Below are 19695 nucleotides of genomic sequence, written 5' to 3'. Positions count from 1 at the left end.
GGGGGAAGGCATATATATAATGGGTCGAGGGGAACGCTATTGTCAATTTTGTCATTATTTTTCTTCGCATATACGGGCCCTGTGCTCCTACCTTGAAGCAACCTCCGCACGCACTCTAGTTACTGAAGATCCAAACTGAATCCATGTATAAGCAGGAGGAATCCTTTCGATTGATACTAGACGGACCTGACAATGAGGCAGTGCTCGGCACTTCTGCACCGATAGGCCTTTGTTACAAATTCTAGGGGTTAAACCTTTTAAGCACGTCGTAAACTTAATAACGGTTTCAACTTCAAAACAGCAACTCAAGTATGCATAAAGAACAAAAAGCTACAACAACATCATAATGTACCAGTATTCTTCGTACACAGCGACAGGATACCTACCTTTACTGTTGTTCTGACAATAATGAGTACACTAATTAAGACTTAATCAAGTGAACCCCAATATTCTCAATTGTTGCGGAATGAGAGAGCAGATGGATATTTTAAAATGTTGGATATTTGGAAAGGGAATTCAAATTTTCCTCCTTATACCAGTTTTGGAAAGCTTAGCAATTCGATCCCAAAATTGGTAGTTCTGGCCATCGGAATCCTGAGAGGGTTGGTTATTGCTGGGCCTTTTTGTTTGGCAAGTTGGATTTAATTCAGAGATTTCTAAAGCCTATATAACATATTGAATAGATTTCTGGGTGAGCAATCTGTATCATAGGATTTCGTGCAATCTAATTATATCATGGGGCCAAGTTCCAAAATGTGCTTTGTAGTCTGGTGATAAGTTATCTGGTTGTCTATAATCTGGATGATGCAATCAATGCTGGCTGTTTACGACCAGCGTCGTTACCATGACAAAATTTGTTGGATAAATATCTAAAAAGCAACTGAAGGAAGTCCTGGGCATGCTCCAGGGGGCAATTCCCAAGGACGAAAAATTATAGAAAGTCAAAAGCCATACTTTGATGAACACTGGAACACAGGTGATGCAATAGCGTAACAATGCAATTTTAATTAGCCCCTACTATACCATACTGATTTTCTTTTAGGATTCGTATGCATAAATGAATATTTAGGGGATGGAGGAACGCAGCCTTTGGGTAGGCCACTTTCAATTCTTTGTCCATGAAAAAATAATGCAAGAGAAAAGACTGGCTTCCTACAAAACATTTCAAATACATGCATTCTTGGAAAATATGCTAGAAAATTTCAAATTATACTAAAGGGTTGGTCAAAAAGAATATTTGCAATGTCTGGAAATTTTTATCAGGACAGTATGAAAATGAGTGGTCCTAAAATGGATCTAAACTTCACATTGTGGAGAGAAAAAAAAGGCACCCAAGAAATCTACAAAATTGTAAAGTTTCAACATTTTAGGCAACTTTCAACATTTGCATAGGTATTCTTCCTGTCCTAAATTCCGATCTTCTGACTTAGCGGCTCTACTTATGGATATATGGAAATTGAACCCCAACCCTCTTGCAACTGGAAAGCTACAAAACTCAGGGTTTAAGTCCATGATAATTAGCCCCCTCTAGAGCATAAATTGTCAAGCATGCAAGCTTTCCCAGGGATTTTCGTGATCAATTACGCCTAAAATGGATCTGGTAACATGCCGTGCAGTAATTTCAGGTGCGCAATGTTTTTGCTTGCCCGGACCCCTAGATGCCTCACGCTGATCACCGCCAATATATCCAACATTCTCCATTGTTACCTGACTTTGTTTGACAATCAGCAGGTCTGCTTTGAATGGCCCTTCTGTTGCCCTGTGCTGTCCAGCTCATTTGCATAATTTTCAGACAGACACACAACAACAACGTCTGGAAAGTAAAGACGCTTGATCGAAAGAGGACAGAGGATAACATCAAAAACATTAACAGGGTTATCCCCATTCGGCATCGCTAGCCATGCCACGTTCAATATTATACCCTCTGCACTAGTAAAAAGTGTGAAAACACTTGGTTTGACTATCTGACACCAGTAAATTACACTGATAGGCGTAAAAAAATCCAGAGTGCAGATTTTTTAGAGATCTTGAAACGTGATGTTGGAAACACAACATACGCATGCATGTCTGAGGAGTGTCTGATTAGTGACTTTGCGTTGTGTCTAGGGCTTGCAGAGGTCAGGGGTGATTCACAGGACAAACGGACATTTAAAAAGCCGATGCCGAGCCAAGATGCATCGCCAGTGGAGACCTGTGATGGTACTGAAGTGCACGCCTCTACCTCTTGAATGATATCTGCGCCGCTTGGATAAGCTGGATTCATGCTTTTATGATACCCCTGATTAATTGCCCGTACGAATAGGGTATCAGCGGTGGCTAGTTCTTTTTGGATTTTGGAAATACCTGGTGCAGTTGAATAATTCATTTTGTTGGATTTAAAATCGCGGGTGCTTTTCAAGTTCAAAGTCGTTGAGTCCGTAACCTGCACTGTAAGGTTAGCGTGACCGTTAAAAACAACATACGCTTTACTGAACTCCTGAGGGATCACATCAGAACAAGATCCAAAAAATGCAGCAGGGATGGATGTAGCGAAGAATGTTGTTCACATGTCTAAATACACCATTTTAGAAGCAAGAGTTTAGACCAGAAGAAAGACTACTTTCGGCGTAGACGTTCTTTGTCTGTCTAGATCAGTGTTCCGACTTTTCTCGCATACAAAGTACGAAACTCGCATGTGATAAGGCGATACCAAGAAGAGGGGACGTTCTTTCGTGAACTATTGATTTTGAAATATGATGGTTAGCAGCACAAATCAGATTCAAGCAAAGAGGAAGAAGAAATTCACGGGGTAAGGGAGAAATGTTTATCCAAAGAGTCAAGTGAAATTTGAAATTTTTCCAGACAGACAAGCAGCTGTATCGGACCAAGCAAGTGTTGTGTCTAGGTTTTTCGACTGCAGTAGTTTAAACAAGAAATACCATGACCCCGCAAACATAGTTGCTCTTAAGAAAAGATGCCTTTTTGTGGATTTCATGAAAATTGCCATAATTCTTTAGATTTCGCATCAAAATTGATTATGATCAAAAGTAAAGGAGGTCATTTAGCATGGCATGTGGGGTTTGTGTGGGGTAAAACGAAAAGGTCTTTTGAAAATGGCGCCTTCCTTTCAATAAGTTAAATGAGCCTGCATATAAATTTTACAAGAAGTTGGTTTCTTGAAAACAGGGTTTTACTTTGTAGAATGAGATCATCTGGCAATCTAAGATGTAATATCTTTTACTGGAATCTAAGATGTATTTGTTTAAAGGTGATGGAAAGGTTTAGGTATTTTTTGACAAAATTTGTTCCAAATAGCATTTTTGATACAGAAAATAGACGAGAAAGGTACATAAAGTTCTAGTTAAAATGTTTTTGAATGATCAAGTATAAGAAAAATTGAGTTAGTATTGGAAACTGGGGCAATAGATAAAGGATGGACGTTGTGAGGTTTCTTAGATTCTTGGTTGGCAAAGAACACAGGAAAGCCAAATCTGCAGTATTTTCCAGAAAGAGTTAATGTAAACTTTACCAGAAAATTTCAACATATATAGTGCCCATCAATTGAGACTCTTGCCAGGATAAACCATCCCAAACTTGTAACTAAGCATATTAAATTCCAGATTCGATTTGACTTGAAAACAAAGACCAGCGCCACTGTTTTACATGTTCAGAAATTCCAAATCATTTTCAAAATTCCAAAGAGTTTATTTTAAGAAAAATGTTAAAATGGTTAGCTGCAGTACTAATACTTTGAAAGTAATTTTCCTGGAACCTTTCAGACAACCAACATAGCGTGATTGACTGTCCGTCCCTACCTTTGCATATTTGATTTTCTGAAACCTGAGAAAATGCCTTAGGTTTTGATAACCATACGGCTCTGCTTTGACCAGGAAATGCTAATGAAATTTCGATTGATAAAATCCCTCTAAAAAGGGCTCAGTTTTCATGGATACAGCACTTTCATCAGTCTAAAAATGTTTGTAATTAAAGGTTTGGAAAAGCAAGACCGAAAATCCTTATGGGCCTAATCTCAGCAAAGTCTCATGCTATGGCGATCTGTTGAGCGGCAGCTTTTATGTATTTGGAAAAGGCAAAACTACACTACATAAATAGTCCAATCTTTACCAAATTTTTAGTGAAAATTGGCCATATAGGATAAATGGCATGCGTTTTCTTAAAAAACTAATCGTCGAGTTTAAAAATCTAATGTCTGCGTGTACCAACAGTCTTTGATGTGCCATTGCATTCAAGCATTCTCAGTTACGCATTCTTCACGTTCCTCTACCCAGCTTGTAGTAAAGTGAATAATTTTTGTAAAAAGACAAGGGAAAAAATATAAAATTTAAGACAGAACAAAATTTAAGCATCGCTTTTCTAGATATGGTTACTTTATCTTTCTGTAATCTAACTATAATCTCCGTTTGCAGTGGCAATGCATCCAAAAGGCATCGAGACAGAGTGAACATTGAGTTCAACAATTTAGCCAAACTGCTGCCGTTCCCAGAAAATGTTATTGCCAAATTAGACAAAAGTTCTATTCTTCGGCTTGCTGTCAGCTATATTCGGGCAAAAAGTTTTTTTAAAGGTATGTGTTTAATTTTTTCCATGTAAAGTTTTAACTTAAGATGCAGGTATACACAATTAATCTCTGATATCGTTTACTCAGCAAGTAAAAAAGATTCTAGAAACCAAGAAATAATGAAAATCAGACCCTTGATGTAAATGAATCTTTCAACACTTTGTTTGCTTTATGTTATCGCTAACTCCAGACAACGTTTACTTCATAAAATTGGCCATAAACTTCAAGACTGATAGAAGTTTGAATTATAACCTATCTAGCATTTTGGCTGCCCTGTCGATGATTGATATTTTAACATTATTTTTAAAGAAATTAGCGTGGGCGATTTTTTTAAGAAATATTTTCTTCAAGCCGTTTCACCAGTTGAAGGTGTTTTTCTGCATTTATGTGAATTGTCTCCGTTTGAACAAGCAATATTGCAAAGCAGGGTAACACTTCATAGCATAGCCATGTTTTAGGCCAAAAAATATATTTCCAATTTTGGACTTGAAATGATCAATCCAAGTTTTGATACTTAGATTCACGGACCGTTTACATTGCGAAATACGTGGCAAATTATTTCCAATTGGAATGTTATCTTTTTTGCATCCGAAATTATATTGAAAAAATTATTTAATTTGGGTATATGATTGTATGCAAACCAAAAGAATGTTTCTGAAACCTGGGGGTTTTAGCTAAAAAAGCTAGCAGGGTAATTTTAAAGCCAGTAGGGTTCTGTAAGTTCTAACTTACTAACCATCAAAACTGAAATTTGAATGCTTCCAGAACTTGGCTCGTGTTTTTTAGTAAATGCGCAAGTTAGATCAGTATGGTTTTTAGAGTATTATTGTGCGGACATGGTACTGTTATGTATATGACTTCTTCACTGGCAAGAAAGCTTATTTGCAATCCCGACTTCATATCCTTATGTTACCCAATTTCAAATCATTTTCAGGTCCAAGATCCATTCATACTGTACCATTTTCATATCAAACTTCCTAATTCATTTGAGCTTTAAGAATTAATTCAACAGGAATAGCTTTGGTTATTCTTTCAAATGTTTATATTTTTTCGCAAGAAACTTTGCTTAAATCTTGTTGCATGATCCATCAAATTCAGGGACATTAATTGCAGTCAAAATCACTTAGAAACTAACATAAATACTATTTTACCGAAAAGCACCGAACACAGCAAATTTAGTACCAAGATATGTTATAGTATATAGAAATTTCCTATACGCATCATAAACCAAATTGAAAGGCAAATGGGTTGAATTTTAATGTAAAAACATTCCCCAATGTTAATTCCAATTCCTTAAATAAGTTTTTTAACTAGAAAGCAAAGATTGCTAGATTTTGTTATTGCTTTTTTAGCTAATACAAAGTTGTTGACAATTGGGCGACGCTGTTCAAACTAAGGGCGCGGTTATCTTAATATTCAACTTAACGTACCCTTTTTTATAAGAACCAGTAAATTTAAGTTCAGTCTGACTGTTCTTAATTTTTTCGAAAATCCGAGGCTGGATTGTTCTTAATTTGTTCTTGAAATAATAGGGTGTTAGCAGTGAAATTGCTTACTTTTTCGCTCTGGGGAGGTGTTAGGCCTCATTTGCCAACAAAGTGAGTGAGACAACCTTCATTTGCCGATTAGTTTGAATATTCACCGAAAAAGCACCCACACATGGCTAAAAAATCCTCATTTCTGAGATGAAACGTTGTTCAAAATAGCTTTTACAGTAGCTCAGCCTCAGTTTGTTCTTGATTTGTTCCTAACTTTTGACAAATTTTGAGGCTCGTGTTCTTGTACAATTGTTCTTTCAAAAAAGAGTGTATACAGCTCAAGAACTTTAGCAGAATGGCCTTGCTCCCTTCCTCTATTCCTTGGGAATTCACAGTCAAAAATCAGGCTGCTTTTTTTTCAGACAAACAAGGATTCTTTCCTGTCAGCGAATCACTCAATTCCACGTGTACAACTATGCTCCAGCGGCGGGCGGAATCTCAAATTAGGTTTCCTGCCTTTTTTGAGCAGTTACATATCACAAACAGTTGATATGGAAAAACAGCCAAAAACATAACTTTCAAATGCCTTTTTTGATGAAACAAGTTACTGGAGCATTCCGCTTGTATCATGGCTGCGTTTTATATCTAAAAGATATTTGAAAACATCTGCAAAAATACTTTCGATCTTGCTTTCAAGATATAGCAAAAGTCGGTGAAAATTTATTCTGCAAATACTTATTAATAATTAGTACATATTCAGATATTTTTAAAGGATTGGGTTTTAATATCAAGTTGATGCCAAGTGCTTCTGCAAACTTCGCAAAAAAGCAAATAGATGGTATATTTACAACTGGAAGTTTTCCAAATTTTGTTCTCCCTGCGATAAAATGAGAAAAATTGCTATTATACTTTGTTTTTTTCTAAATTCAGGATATAGCCATGTGAAAAACACATATTAACAATGGGGAATACTAGCGTTTTTAGTCTGTCGGTTGTAATTTTTTTCCCTAACACCCAATGTTTTTTTGTTTAATTCTCGCGAGCTGTTTCTTGATTTAAAAAAATTGTTCAGGTGTTCTTTACCTGCTGCCCACACCTATAAATACAGGTCTTTTTAAGACCCACTTCACTTTTTACACCGTTATCCTTGGTTTTCAGTTTTCGCTAAAAGTTTTTGATATATTAAAAGAAAGATTGTACTCCATTTTATATAATCATCTGCCACTGAATAGACTTCATTTATAAGTAATGTGTTCATTTTTGTATTTTCTTTAATAGGTTAATATCAGTTTTATTTTTCCAGACTGAGATTCATAAATATTTTGGAAAGGCTTTTTAAAAGGTAAAAATGGTCTTGAAATGTGAAATTCGAGATCTTCCACTAAAATATTAATGTCTAGGAACGACAGATAATATAGAAATGTTTCATATCTAACAAGTTACTTGCTTTTATAATGAATTTTCGTTAATGGGTTGATTTTGATTATAATTTTGCAGAATAAGATTTATCGATGTTATGCAAGGGCTTATAAAAGATGAAATTGGTCTTAAAATTTTAAAAAGCTCGCAGAACACTAAAAGACAAGTCCAAAAGTTTCACAGATGAGCTCGAAGTTCAAACCAGATTATTTTTCTTCGATTCTTTCCATTCTGCAGCTGTAAAAATGTCAGCTGTCGCCTGGTTTTCTCTTCTTAATATGCCAAATGTTGTGCGATCAAGGGATAGTTGGTTGCAATACCAAGTTACCTAACCGACCAATGTCTTTATCATAAATTTTGATTTTGAAATCGCTCATTGATATTCGGTTTCAGACGTCTTTAGAAAAATCAATAAATTCATTCCTAGACTAGCCTATATTATATAAAGCTTCTGACTGACTGTTAAAATACTTTTTTCAGAGATGGTCTGATATTGAAAAAAAGAATGCTAGCTTGATGGCATATCTTAGAAAATACGATTTTTAATAAGAATCACACAACTAATTCAATTGTTTATGATATATAACGCATAGTTTTGATTTATCGAGTACGTTCCAATACAAAATCATACGATATTTAATAAAAACATCATCAAAAATGCCACCTATTGCTTTAATTTTCCAGAGCAGTTCAAATCATTAGGGGTTTGCACCAATGCACCAGTTTATAAGCCTGAAGGATACACGTTTTGATCTTTATTGGTATAAACTTTTAAGGATTATTGCCAATTTGACGTTTCTGATGGGGTTGAGTATCACAATAGCCCCGGCTCAATCCGGGCGGGCCCTGTCAGTTGGTCGAACGTATATCATGTGAGTTCCGAAAAACTCTGAGAGAGGGTTGTTTGAAAGCTAGAAAACTGGGACATAGAATCTTGAAAATAGGGTTGCTTTTTTACCAAGTCTGAGAAACAACAGTAAAGGTACTAGGAACTTACTGATAATGTAACAGATAATTTTTGTGGTACTATTGAAATACCACGTGCTGACCATGAATTTTGCAGAAGCATGGCCTAGATAAGAAATTTAAATATTTGCTAGTTTGCACTCCTTGCAGGGTATTATTTAGAATTAGATACAACTTTTTCATTTTTCATAAAAAACATTTAATACAGTGTGATGTGGTGCATTTATAGTTTTACAACTGTCTTGTTTCGTTTATTTATATCAAGAACCATAAGGGATCGCTCTCAAAATCAAATTTTGTGAATTCTGCTCTTTAATATACCTTTCTACATAGGTTTAAGAAATGGAATAGTGCTTACATGAATTGGCTTCAAAAATATTTTCCGGCATAAAGTTTCCTCAAGTTACTGTCAGGCCAAAAATATTTTTTGCTCTCTTGTTTTTCCCTAGAATTGAATTTATTTGATAATCAAAATTTTCTTTAATCTTCGAAGCTAGCTTTGATTATTAAAGAAAAATTTTTTAAATCTAAACCCAATTTTGAATCTAAGTTCGGAACTCAAATTTTAGGCGAGGCACGCGAAGTATTTGGGCGTGTAAATCTCAGACACGGTCCCGAAATCACAAAACTTAACAAGAGTTGCCCCGTCAGGTAGACACTAGTCTTAAAAAGATGTTATTTTTTCTACGTTGGCCGGCCTGAGTATGCTTGGGTGGTTGTGAGTTAAACTGGGGCAAATTTTATGAGTCATTCAATTCATCGACAAAAGACGATCGGCCTGTTTGGCACGGCAGTTTGCGTGATCAAGCAGAGAGAGTCGCTGACCCGTACGAGCATGTATCACAATTATCAAAAAGCGGGAAGGAGTTTCATTCGAAGAATTTTAATTGTCCATATAACACTTACGCGCTTCACTTACGTTTTTAGTTTAATAGTTCAAATATACCGTGAGAAATATCGAAATATTCCAGCCTTTTCTAAGGGAATCACCAGTTTCAAGGCGGCAAATTTATGGCTTGCTGTGACACTAATCAAACTAGAATTTTGCTGGAGGCAGATGTTTTTATTCTTACCAGGCCTTAAGTACATCAGAACCAAAGCAAATAAGTCTAATTTTGCAAAAACAAAGGTAGTAGTGAAGTGATTTCGAAATGTTAGACGGAAAGATTTACATATAACGGCAAGATTTGTGTGACTGACCAATAGGCCGACAGCACTTAGACACAACAAGTGTCTGGAATTTATGCAAATTTATATTGCTGTCTGAAACGCGATAACGTTCTACACGAAATACAGCGACCCTTGACCTCAGTCGGGCCAGCGCTCATCGCAACGATCTTTTTAACTTCAGGAAGTATTTATCCACGGACACTGCAAGTCGTGAAAGCGATTCCAGTCATATATTTTCAATGCTTTGCGAGATTTTTACGTTTCTTTAGAAAATGTAAAAATTTATTGTATTTATGTAAAAAATAAATAGGACTCTATTGTATATCCTTCAATGCAAGATGCAAAGCAGGGGGGGGGGGGGGGCAAAGACAAAATAAAACCTATAGCAAGAGATTTTGCAAATAGCTCTATTGTTTTGAAAGAAAGTGGAGGAGAAGGGGCTTACTGAGACCCAGCCATCCTGGTAAAATCGAGGGGGTGGTCGAGAGTCTGACATGTCATTATTGTTATAGTTTAGAAATTTCAGTTAATAAAAGTGCATCAGCTGATAAAGAAGGGCATGTTCACGCTACCAAAGATAGAAAAGAAGAAGAGTAAAATGGAGGCTGACCACCCCCCTTTATTTTCTCGCTTCGAATTCGGCACAGAATTTTCTTTGTTGCGTAATGTAAGAAAAAGTTTTACTATAGAATGGCTCTTAAAAAATCCATGTATGATTTTCGATTTTTTTAAATTTCTGCAGAGTGCTTGCGCAGAGAATGGTTTTACGGGCAGATCCTGGCATTTTTGACTTTTTTTAATTAATACAGTCACTGCAAGACGTTTTGTTTGTTCACTTAAAGCAGGCAAGGTAGATTGGTTAACAGAGTGGTATTTCCTCGTGCAATCTCACGTAAAGATTTGAATTTACTGATGTGAATTATCAAAAACATGCAATTTCCTAAGACTCTGCTACATAAGTATGTAGTCCGAATTCACTCCGAGAATACACCCTGTTCAGTCTTTTACTTTTGTATCTTTGCCATACTTCCATCTCTGTCTTTATTCCACCCTTATCCCTTTTCCACCCCGGTCTCTTTTCCATCCCTGTCTCTTCTCCACAAAGTAACAGTCTGCCTGTTTGCTTCTCTTTTGCTATCCTCGTCGCCAGTGCTAGGGAAACACACACAGCAATCTTCTCTTTATGAGTTACAGTGCAAGAAAGGCTCATAGATCCCTCTCCCCCCCCCCCCCTTTGTTAATGGAGGAAAAAGACGAATTTTTTACTAGTTTTTATCTTATATTTTTAGATTATTCTGTTATTTTTTGTTATTCTGTTATTATAAAAGTTTTCTGGTGTTCTAAATTAATAACTATTCCACACCAACCTTGTGCATTTCAACGACGTCTTCCTGTTAATTAACGAACTAATTATTTTGCAGATGCTCTTCCCGTTGATCAGGAAGGTTTGCTGAATGGAAAACGAGACTCCCAAAACAGAAACGAGATTTACAAAGGACTGCTGGAAGAGACCTGTTTAACGGAATTCTTTCTCCAGGTTTGTTGATCTGTTTGTCGATTTTGCTGTTAAAACGGTTGTATTTGTAAACCATCGAGCTTCGATGGTGAATCCATTTAGTCTTGTAAAAGCTGCTTCGCTTTAAAAAATAAATCCAATTGCTTTTTTGGCTTTCATTGCCAATGATACCACGGTGGTAAAAATATGGTCCATGTTGATTGAAAAATGTTCAGTTTTAGCACTGTAATTGCAATAAAGAAAAAGTGGAGTTCACAGGAGAAACCTTGTTTCTACGTTAAAATACCTAGACCCCTCTGATATTATACAAATCTTTGGGTTGACCAGATCAAGGTCCCCCCCCCCCCCCCAACTCCCATTAAAAGTCCAAATCTCAAGTCTAATGACATTCATCAAAAACTGAAGCTAAATATTTGCAATTATAAAATAGGTTTTTTGGTTTGAAAAACAGATCACGATTCGAACATGTCGCGTTTTTATCAATACACGATGTGTTTCTTCAATCTACACGTTAAAAACCCTGTTGGTGCCATGAAACGAGGCTGTCTTCCCGTCGACCAAGCATTTAGCAGATTGTATGGCGTACTTGGGTTCATTGACCAGAAAACGTTCTTTTCAATTGAGACCGATAATAGTAAACAATTTCGGCCCCTGTTGAGTTTGCTTTCAAAGCGGATCGTAAAACCTATGGCTCGTGCATACACCTTCACAATTTGCTAGTACCTTTCAAATATTTGTGTAAATTGTACCAACTTTATCAAGAAAATGTTTGCTGGTTTCATCGTAATTTACCCTGAAACTATCATTTTGATCAGGCACTATTTTAATAGTCAAAACAAAAGGTCCTGATGTACGATCCAGACAATTGCTTATTACTGGTATCCACAATAACAAACCAGGTAGGCCTTCCCATCACCTGTCATGCTTGTATTGTCTAGTGCTTGCCATCGAGCTACTCTGTTTTATCTCGTGTGGGATAGACAGAGGTGTGAAGCTATCGCAAGAACTAGGGGAGAGTCTCTCAATGTACCACAGAAAGAATAGTGGAGTTATAGCAAGAACTAGGGGAGAGTCTCTCAATGTACCACAGAAAGAATAGCGGAGTTATAGCAAGAACTAAGGGAGAGTCTCTCAATGTACCACAGAAATAATAGCATCAGAAAAGGAGGCTGAGTCCCAAGCCAACACCTTGAGTCCCATACATTTACCATCGACCAGAGTATACTATGGATAAGCTGTTTTGAGCAGTTTAAAAAGCTCCTTATCTCCCTCCAATCCAAGGGGTCTTTGCAAGGAAGTCGTCCGAAGGCAGCAACGCGCGTGGCTATCCTTATAATACTGTCAAGCAACTCTTCTGTATTTTAAAATGATGATTGATGCTCTTCTCTTTTAAGTAATTTTTCGGATAAGCTAACAGATAAAAACAATCAGTGAGCTGCCGGATTTTAATAACAGATGATTCGCTACCCCCAAATTTTTAGGCGAATTTCAAAATGTAAAATCCAGGCAATTCTCACCTGATTCGTTTGTCAATAAATCAGCATACCATCCCATTCGTAAAAGGTGACCCTCAATGCAAAGTTGAATGTTGGATCATGATTTCCCATTCTTTCTATAAATATTGATATACTTGTACAGAAAATGTTGGAGCTCAGTGGTTACACGTAGCTTTAAAAAGAGGTCTTGTTTAAGGTATCTCAGTATATGAATAGTCGAGACTTCGTAAAAAGGAGACATTTCCTTTTGGATTCAAAAGCCTTACTTTGCAAGCCTGAGATTTACTTCGGGATTTTAACTTCTTGCAAATCTCAGATGTCGGGACTTCCCTGTTACAATTTCAGATGCCGTATTGGCAGAGCTGTACACGATTTTGGTGTATTAAACAGGACGGTTCTAAATTGCTACTCCGAGTTGCTACAACCTCATTGTTTATAAAAACGTAGACCAGTGACCATTTATGCTAATTGCTTTTTGTTCTTTCTAGGCTTTAGATGGGTTCTTGATCGTTATCACTGAAGATCTCAAAGTCCTTTATGTTTCTGAATCTGTCCGAGACTATTTAGGATATTGTCAGGTATTTTCAAATTATTACACTGCATTTTTATACGTGTTCTTTTAAACTTGTCTAGAGGTTTACCTTTATCTAACTTTTCAATTTTTTCTATCTTGTTTTCTTACATCTTTCTGTATGTCATTTTTTATTCATTGTTCTTTTTTCTCTTTTGTTGTTTGTTTCGTTCCTTTTTTCTGTTTTCTCTTCACATTTCGTTTATATCTGTCTCCAATACTTCTCGTCTTCTCTTTGTTCGCTCTTTCTCTTTCGTCGCAAGCCCTTTTTTCTTCTTAAAAAAGCAATTGTTATATGATTTATATCATTTTCCATCATTTATTTGTTTTGTTGCATAACACGATTTTCTCAAATTGAAAATCCTTTCTTCTCATTTAAGGCTGGCATTATACACGAATCCTTTCTTCAGTTTATTCATTGGGCAGATGAGGAAAACGTGAAAAAAGTTTTGAAAGTTGACGCATCTACAAATGGTTTGATAGAGAGCGATAGAAATCAAGGGAAAAAGGTGACATGTTTTACCTTCTTCGTCTAGTCTTTGGAAAATGAGCGTTGTGCTTTCCTCTTTCCTTATTTCTAAAACACTTCTCGCCACTATAGGCAGGTTTCTTGTCGCATCATACCTAAATGTATCATTTTACATCAAGCCACTGCATTTTGAAATTATTTTAATGAATTTAGGTTTTTTTGGAATTATGAACACTTTTTGTTGAATTGCATTGTTAAATAAAACAGAAATCCATTGAAGTGAATAGGGAACTGTAACGTTCTTTTTGATTTATTGTAGATGAACCAAAGAGACTCTGCCGAAGACTTAACTGGAATTTGTGGCGACTCGAGTAAGCCAATCTTTGCTTTTACATGGAACTATTTTAATTATGGCACCTGTAAATGATCGCGTATTCTTGTTAACAACAGGATCGATAAAAAATTTCAGATTTTGCAATGATCTTTGAGAATTTCGTTAACTTTTAAAGACCTCAACAGTTTTTGTAAATTTTAGACTTAAGGATCTTAGTGGCTCCAAATTTTGAAAGTTTATTTGTTTCTTTGCAGATTCCAACTCTCGCGTGCAGAGCCGTCGATTCGTTTGCCGAATGAAATGTGCTTTCAGTTGTAGCAGTCGGTTTTACACAGCTTTTCAGGTAAGAACACCCAAATTTTTATTTGATAATATCTTGAATATAACAAGAAAGACAAGTTGAAATGTTTATATATTTCTTTAAGAGAGAGAGTTACGGCCAATCCTCGATTTTGCCTGAAGAATCCTTTGTTTGAAACTTATTCATTGGTATAAAGCAAATTTAATATCTTTTTAAACAGCTTTATGGGATTAATGTCCAAAAAGCAGTGTAAACGGATTGTTATGAGGGTATTTGAAAGGTAATAAAACCAAGGCAGGTGTAGTCAATGAATTGAATACTCTCCTGAAAATTTCATCTATATTCTACTTTAAAGATGGCTGCCAAAGTGTCAGCTATTTATATTCGTTCCCTTCAAACATTGCAACAAGAACAGAGCCATAATCAGGCAATGATTGGCGAACCGTTGTGGCTAAAAGTATCGAAGCATTTAATGCCTTTCTAGGCTTACAAAGGCTGTCACCATTCTTTGTAAACTACACTGGATTTTTTAAAATTTTGAACAACAAAACGTCCCCTTTCACCTCCAATATTGCTATTTCGATTTTCAGGTCTTCAGTTCTGTCTGATTTCTTTCTGTAAGAAGCTAAATTTATGTTAACAAATTCATCTGAAACAAAAAGAATCAGAACTTTGCATCTTTACGGAGAGGATGAGTTTTCAAATCCTTACCTTTTGCAAATAATTTATCGCTGGAAGCTTTTTCACTTCAAATTTTGCTTTTTCACTCACAGAATGATTGTTGTCGCGTAGATGAGAGGTAAACACGTAAGAAAATGATTGTGTTTTCATTTGAAAACGTAATTCTTGTCGACGGGCCTATTAATCCATCAATTTTATTTTCAATGTTTATATACGATTGCTTTATAAACTTGTTGCCGTTCTTTCAGGCTTTTCAATTCAGTGGACATGTCAGGCGCTCTACAATTCAAGAAGGCAAGGAACAAAGAACATTGAACACATTAATAGCTTTTGGCAGCCCATCAGCTAATTCGAGATTTGATCCTACGGAACTTGTTTCTGACACCTACGATGAGACACGTTCTTGCCCAGAAGACGAGCCTAATGGGTGAGTTACTGTTTTGACACTTTTGATATGATATTTCATTGAAATATCCTAACCGAGCCTGTTGGAATGTTACTTAATACTGGTGGAATAGTAATAAACAGTGTAAAACTATAAGATAGTATCACGTTTGAAAATATGCCTGATACTATTAAGCATGGTATGACAATATAGTTTTCAAAAAATGTTTCACTCCCATCGTAGAGCCTTTTAAATGGGTTATTTTGTGGGATTTTTATCACCTTACTTAAATGTGTACTTTGTTACTAAGAGGTCTCATTACTTTAGACATTCTGGATTTTCCTGGCAGCACAACAACGGTAGACAAAAAATTAAACCTTTTCTAGGTAACAGGATTCATGTGAGCAAAACTTTCTCTTTCAACAACAGCAATACTTCGTGTTAATTTAACAACGTCTTTAAAAGAGAACAGCCTCCTTCAAGTGCAGCTGCCCTCCTCAAATGATAACCTGGAGTATCTATACTTGTGTCGTTTGTTGTTGTCAAAGACCTGAATCTTTCGTCATTAAATTTTCTTTTAGACCAAACGTAAAAATGGTGGGTCTTCATATTGAGCCACGTTTGCGGCCTCATATTGCGCCAATACCTATTCCCCAAAGCGAGACTGATGGCAGGATGGTAAACCAAACGCAACCTTATCCTTACAACCGACATTTCGGATTAAACGGACGCATTGACCCGTCATGCAGTGCCGGCCTTGATGCTCGGATTGGGTCAACATACCCCCGGATTATAAACGATTACTACAGAGAAGGACCGGTTAGGTACACAAATGGCTGGGTGCCCCGCTCCTCCAGCCTTTCTAACTCGCCTATATCTGACGCGAGTTCACCTCGCGGAATAAAACGCTCTGCTAGTGCAGATGCGAGTCCAGAGAATTGTGACGTCATCAATGGAAGGAAACAACCTCGGTACGATGGTCAAATTTTTAGCAAGAATCAAAATGGGTAAGTCTAAATGTTCGTCTTTATATTGAAAGATGCATGTCAAAATTTCTTGTTTTGTGCGGTCTGTTTATTTTTACTCCAATGCTTGTTTTTAAGGCTTCGTACATAAGTGACAGGCACTTTCGAGAAGTTCTACCTGTTGTACTCTATGTATCTGTTTTTCTAAAAGATCTATCCGAACATTTCAGTGAAAATGTTGCTCAAAGTGTCTATTGAAGAAGAGTTTACTTCGTTAGTTTGTGCATGGGTATACATTGCTTTTTTATTTATGTACAGGATAAATTGTTGCAATCTAGTGACAATTAATGTAGTTTTTATTCAATTGCTCATTGGCCATTAGGTAGGACATTGCTATCAAAAGTCGAAATACTTTGACCATAAGCTGTTATTTCCTGTAAATTGGTAATGATCGTGTGAAAAAATACGTCTGTGACGCTGTGGAACGGACTCTCTATAATTCGAGTTAAAATTCCTTCTTTCCCAACATCTGCTTTAAAAATACGCAATATTTTCTTATAGATATAACTGTCCGCCATCAGATGACATTCACTCGAGTGCAAAGATTTTAATGCAGCTAAAAGAAACTCAAAAAAAGCTGGTGGATAAGTTTTATTCGGCAAATGATAGTGAATCTGACTCAAGTTGTGACGATCGGAGTGAGAGAGGCGGCCACATTCAATGGGAGCATGATGTAAATACCGATGATCAACGAGGCATTCCCAGGTTCTTGATAGACAGAAAGCAATACCCAGAGAACAATGGTAGGACTTATTACGGCAGCAATGGCTTTGTACACGGTACGAGTCGGCGGTTCTCAGATAGTTTGAGCGCCAATGCGCATGAGCTCGCTTTTCGGAAGAGGTCTGAAGGTATTCGTGGCGTAGATGGCGAGAATTTGTTTCACAGGTCGTCCGCCAGAGATGAAATGGCTGAAGAAATACTGCAGTCAAAGTTTTTACCATCAAGATTCACGAATCTAAGATCTTTCTCGTCTGAGCCTTTTCAAGCTACCGATTCGTCATCAAAAGACTCAAAGTCGTTTATATTTTCGCGAATCGCCGCGATGAATGGCCTTTCTTCAAAGACGGCAAGCTCGCCATCAAGGTTGTCACCTCCAAAGAGGGACTTGAATAAAGGATTTCACATCAGCACAATTCTTGGCTTGAAAGACGAAGTAGGGAAAGACAGAGTTGCCGGTCAACTTATGCGTGACTCCTTGAATAAAAATGTCCAGGAAGAGGCTACTCAAACAGAACTGCAAAGTGAGGCAGAGCAGAGCGAAGGAGAAAAAGTTGTGATCAGTAAACATGTTGCTAATATTGATGACGTCAAGAGCTCCTTCGCACAAGTACTGCAGGTTTTTACTGCTACAATCACCAGAACGATCGACACTATACTAAAGCCTTGAACGCACATTGAGGCACACGACGATTCGAAGCATGACATGTTGCTAAATTCTTTCACAAAAATTTTGCACATGTTGGACATCGTTTTGGGTTATTACTAGCACATTCTCAAGAATGTTAAATGGAAAACTGTACAGCATGAGGACTCTCCAAGCGACAAAACCCGCGAGACATTTCTTCTCTTGGGGGGGTGGGGGCATGGTTAAGGCGGGTTTTGGAAACATGTAACGAATTACGCCAGCTGTGTTTTTGAGAAAATTTTACTTAGAGTAATTTTCAAGCGTTTTCTTATTGTAAATTTTGTCTTTTACCATCCAGTGATTTTTTAAAGTATAAATTCACAAACAACCGGATACAGGACACCCATGATTTTCGACAAAGCATCTCGCTAGTCGAGATTGAAATGCTAATATGACGGGAAAGATGATTCTTGATAAGTTCCAACGAATGTTTCTATTTCCTTGTAAATGTCAAGTGAAAATTGATTTTATTTTGTATTCAAACCAGTGAGATTATATGCACAGACTTACACATATTCGCAGACAAAAGGCTAATACACACACTACTTTAGTCTAAATTAGATCAATGTAATTAAATGTTTGCAAACTATTTATTTGACAATGATTAATCACTTTCGTAAGAAGAAATATCCACGTGCAGCCTCGGATCAGCCCAGTATCAGAAATCAGCTTCGAGGCAGGTTCCTTGGTTCATTTTGATCGCATTTTTTATCAGTATGTTCGCATCTAGGACGTTTTCTTCTTACGAAAATGAATGTACGATATATTTCAGGCATACATACGTCGATTAGTTGATATTCCTTGGCTGTGTTGATTTTTCAAGGACCTCTATGCAATTTTCGTTTTATTTTTATCTGTTAGAGAATCTTCTTGCTTCTTTCATGGAATGTTCTTCTTCGTTAGTGTTAATCATGTTTTTCTGTTCAATTTAAGATAACCAAGGGTAGAGAGAAGCTACAAGACAGGTTCAAGCTTTTTATTATCTATAAAAACATAGACATAATAGTGATGCCAGTTCTGAAAAAAAATGTTCATCAGTTTTCTCGTTTACCTTTGAGACAAATACGCTTAAACATATAGCTGAGAACCGTTTTTACATTCAACTAAAGTGGCTGGTGTCAAACTACACTTCATTTTCCAATAGGATGACCCTCGTTTTACCTGTTCACAAATAACTTAGCCTTTGTCCCCTTGTCATACCCCACTGCTTCTATACATCCCAACCCTATCCCACTCATTTCTTTAAACTTAAGAGTAAGGTCTCGTGTACATTTCGAGCTTTGCGATTGACACTTCTTTGAAAGAGATTTAAATGCCTGTAAAAGAATTTAAAAGTAGACGGGCTTGGTTCTTCGACATTATTTCTTTATAAAATCCTTTTTTCCTTCTCATTATTGTCAGACACTTTCCTTCTCAAACATCGAATGCCAGAACTGTTCGATTTTATTCAGTGCAAGCTCAGAATCCTTGTCTTGTAGCTTTACAAACCGAAATTTAACCGGGTTTTTTTCTCATTGAAAATGCTGTCGTGTATCCATTCGTTTGAAAGCTCTCGAATTTAGGTGAGCTGTAAAAATTCTTCATGCCATCTTTAAAATGTTGGTAATTATGTATAGAATTCGTTAGACGTAGATATTAGAGTCTGAAATTAGAATGAAGCTGCATTTTAGAGTTTTTATGTTCTCAATCTTGTCGTAACCACATCTCAACGTGGATTCATTGCTACATGTTTCTACAATCTATCTACATGTTTTATTGTTCTAGAAGTATCTACATGTTTTATTGTTCTTTTCGTGGCTGTTTCAGTGCTTTTGCTACAATTTCAAAATATTTAATGATTTTGCAAACAGAGTTGAAAGAGGCCTAGTTTAGCTTGGGAAACTGACACCTGTTAGCAAATGCTCAAATGTTTCAAAAA

At 36.6% G+C, this 19695-nt stretch overlaps 1 protein-coding gene across 1 annotated transcript; it reads left to right on the top strand.

Annotated features, from left to right (window-relative positions):
- Positions 1-1865: 1865 nt before the first annotated feature.
- Positions 1866-19441, top strand: LOC135681060 (uncharacterized). The gene is made up of 10 exons (XM_065195382.2): positions 1866-2788; positions 4407-4564; positions 11013-11128; positions 13092-13181; positions 13555-13683; positions 13963-14014; positions 14232-14320; positions 15208-15386; positions 15926-16351; positions 16871-19441. The coding sequence occupies exons 1-10, from the start codon at positions 2733-2735 to the stop codon at positions 17757-17759; spliced, it is 2184 nt and encodes a 727-aa protein (XP_065051454.2). The 5' UTR covers positions 1866-2732; the 3' UTR covers positions 17760-19441.
- The last annotated feature ends 254 nt before the right edge of the window (positions 19442-19695 follow it).

The sequence above is a fragment of the Rhopilema esculentum genome, chromosome 17 (genome assembly GCF_057945365.1).
Source record: "Rhopilema esculentum isolate cy_ngs chromosome 17, ASM5794536v1, whole genome shotgun sequence".
Lineage (NCBI taxonomy): Eukaryota > Metazoa > Cnidaria > Scyphozoa > Rhizostomeae > Rhizostomatidae > Rhopilema > Rhopilema esculentum.
This window is presented reverse-complemented; position numbering and strand designations above follow the sequence as displayed.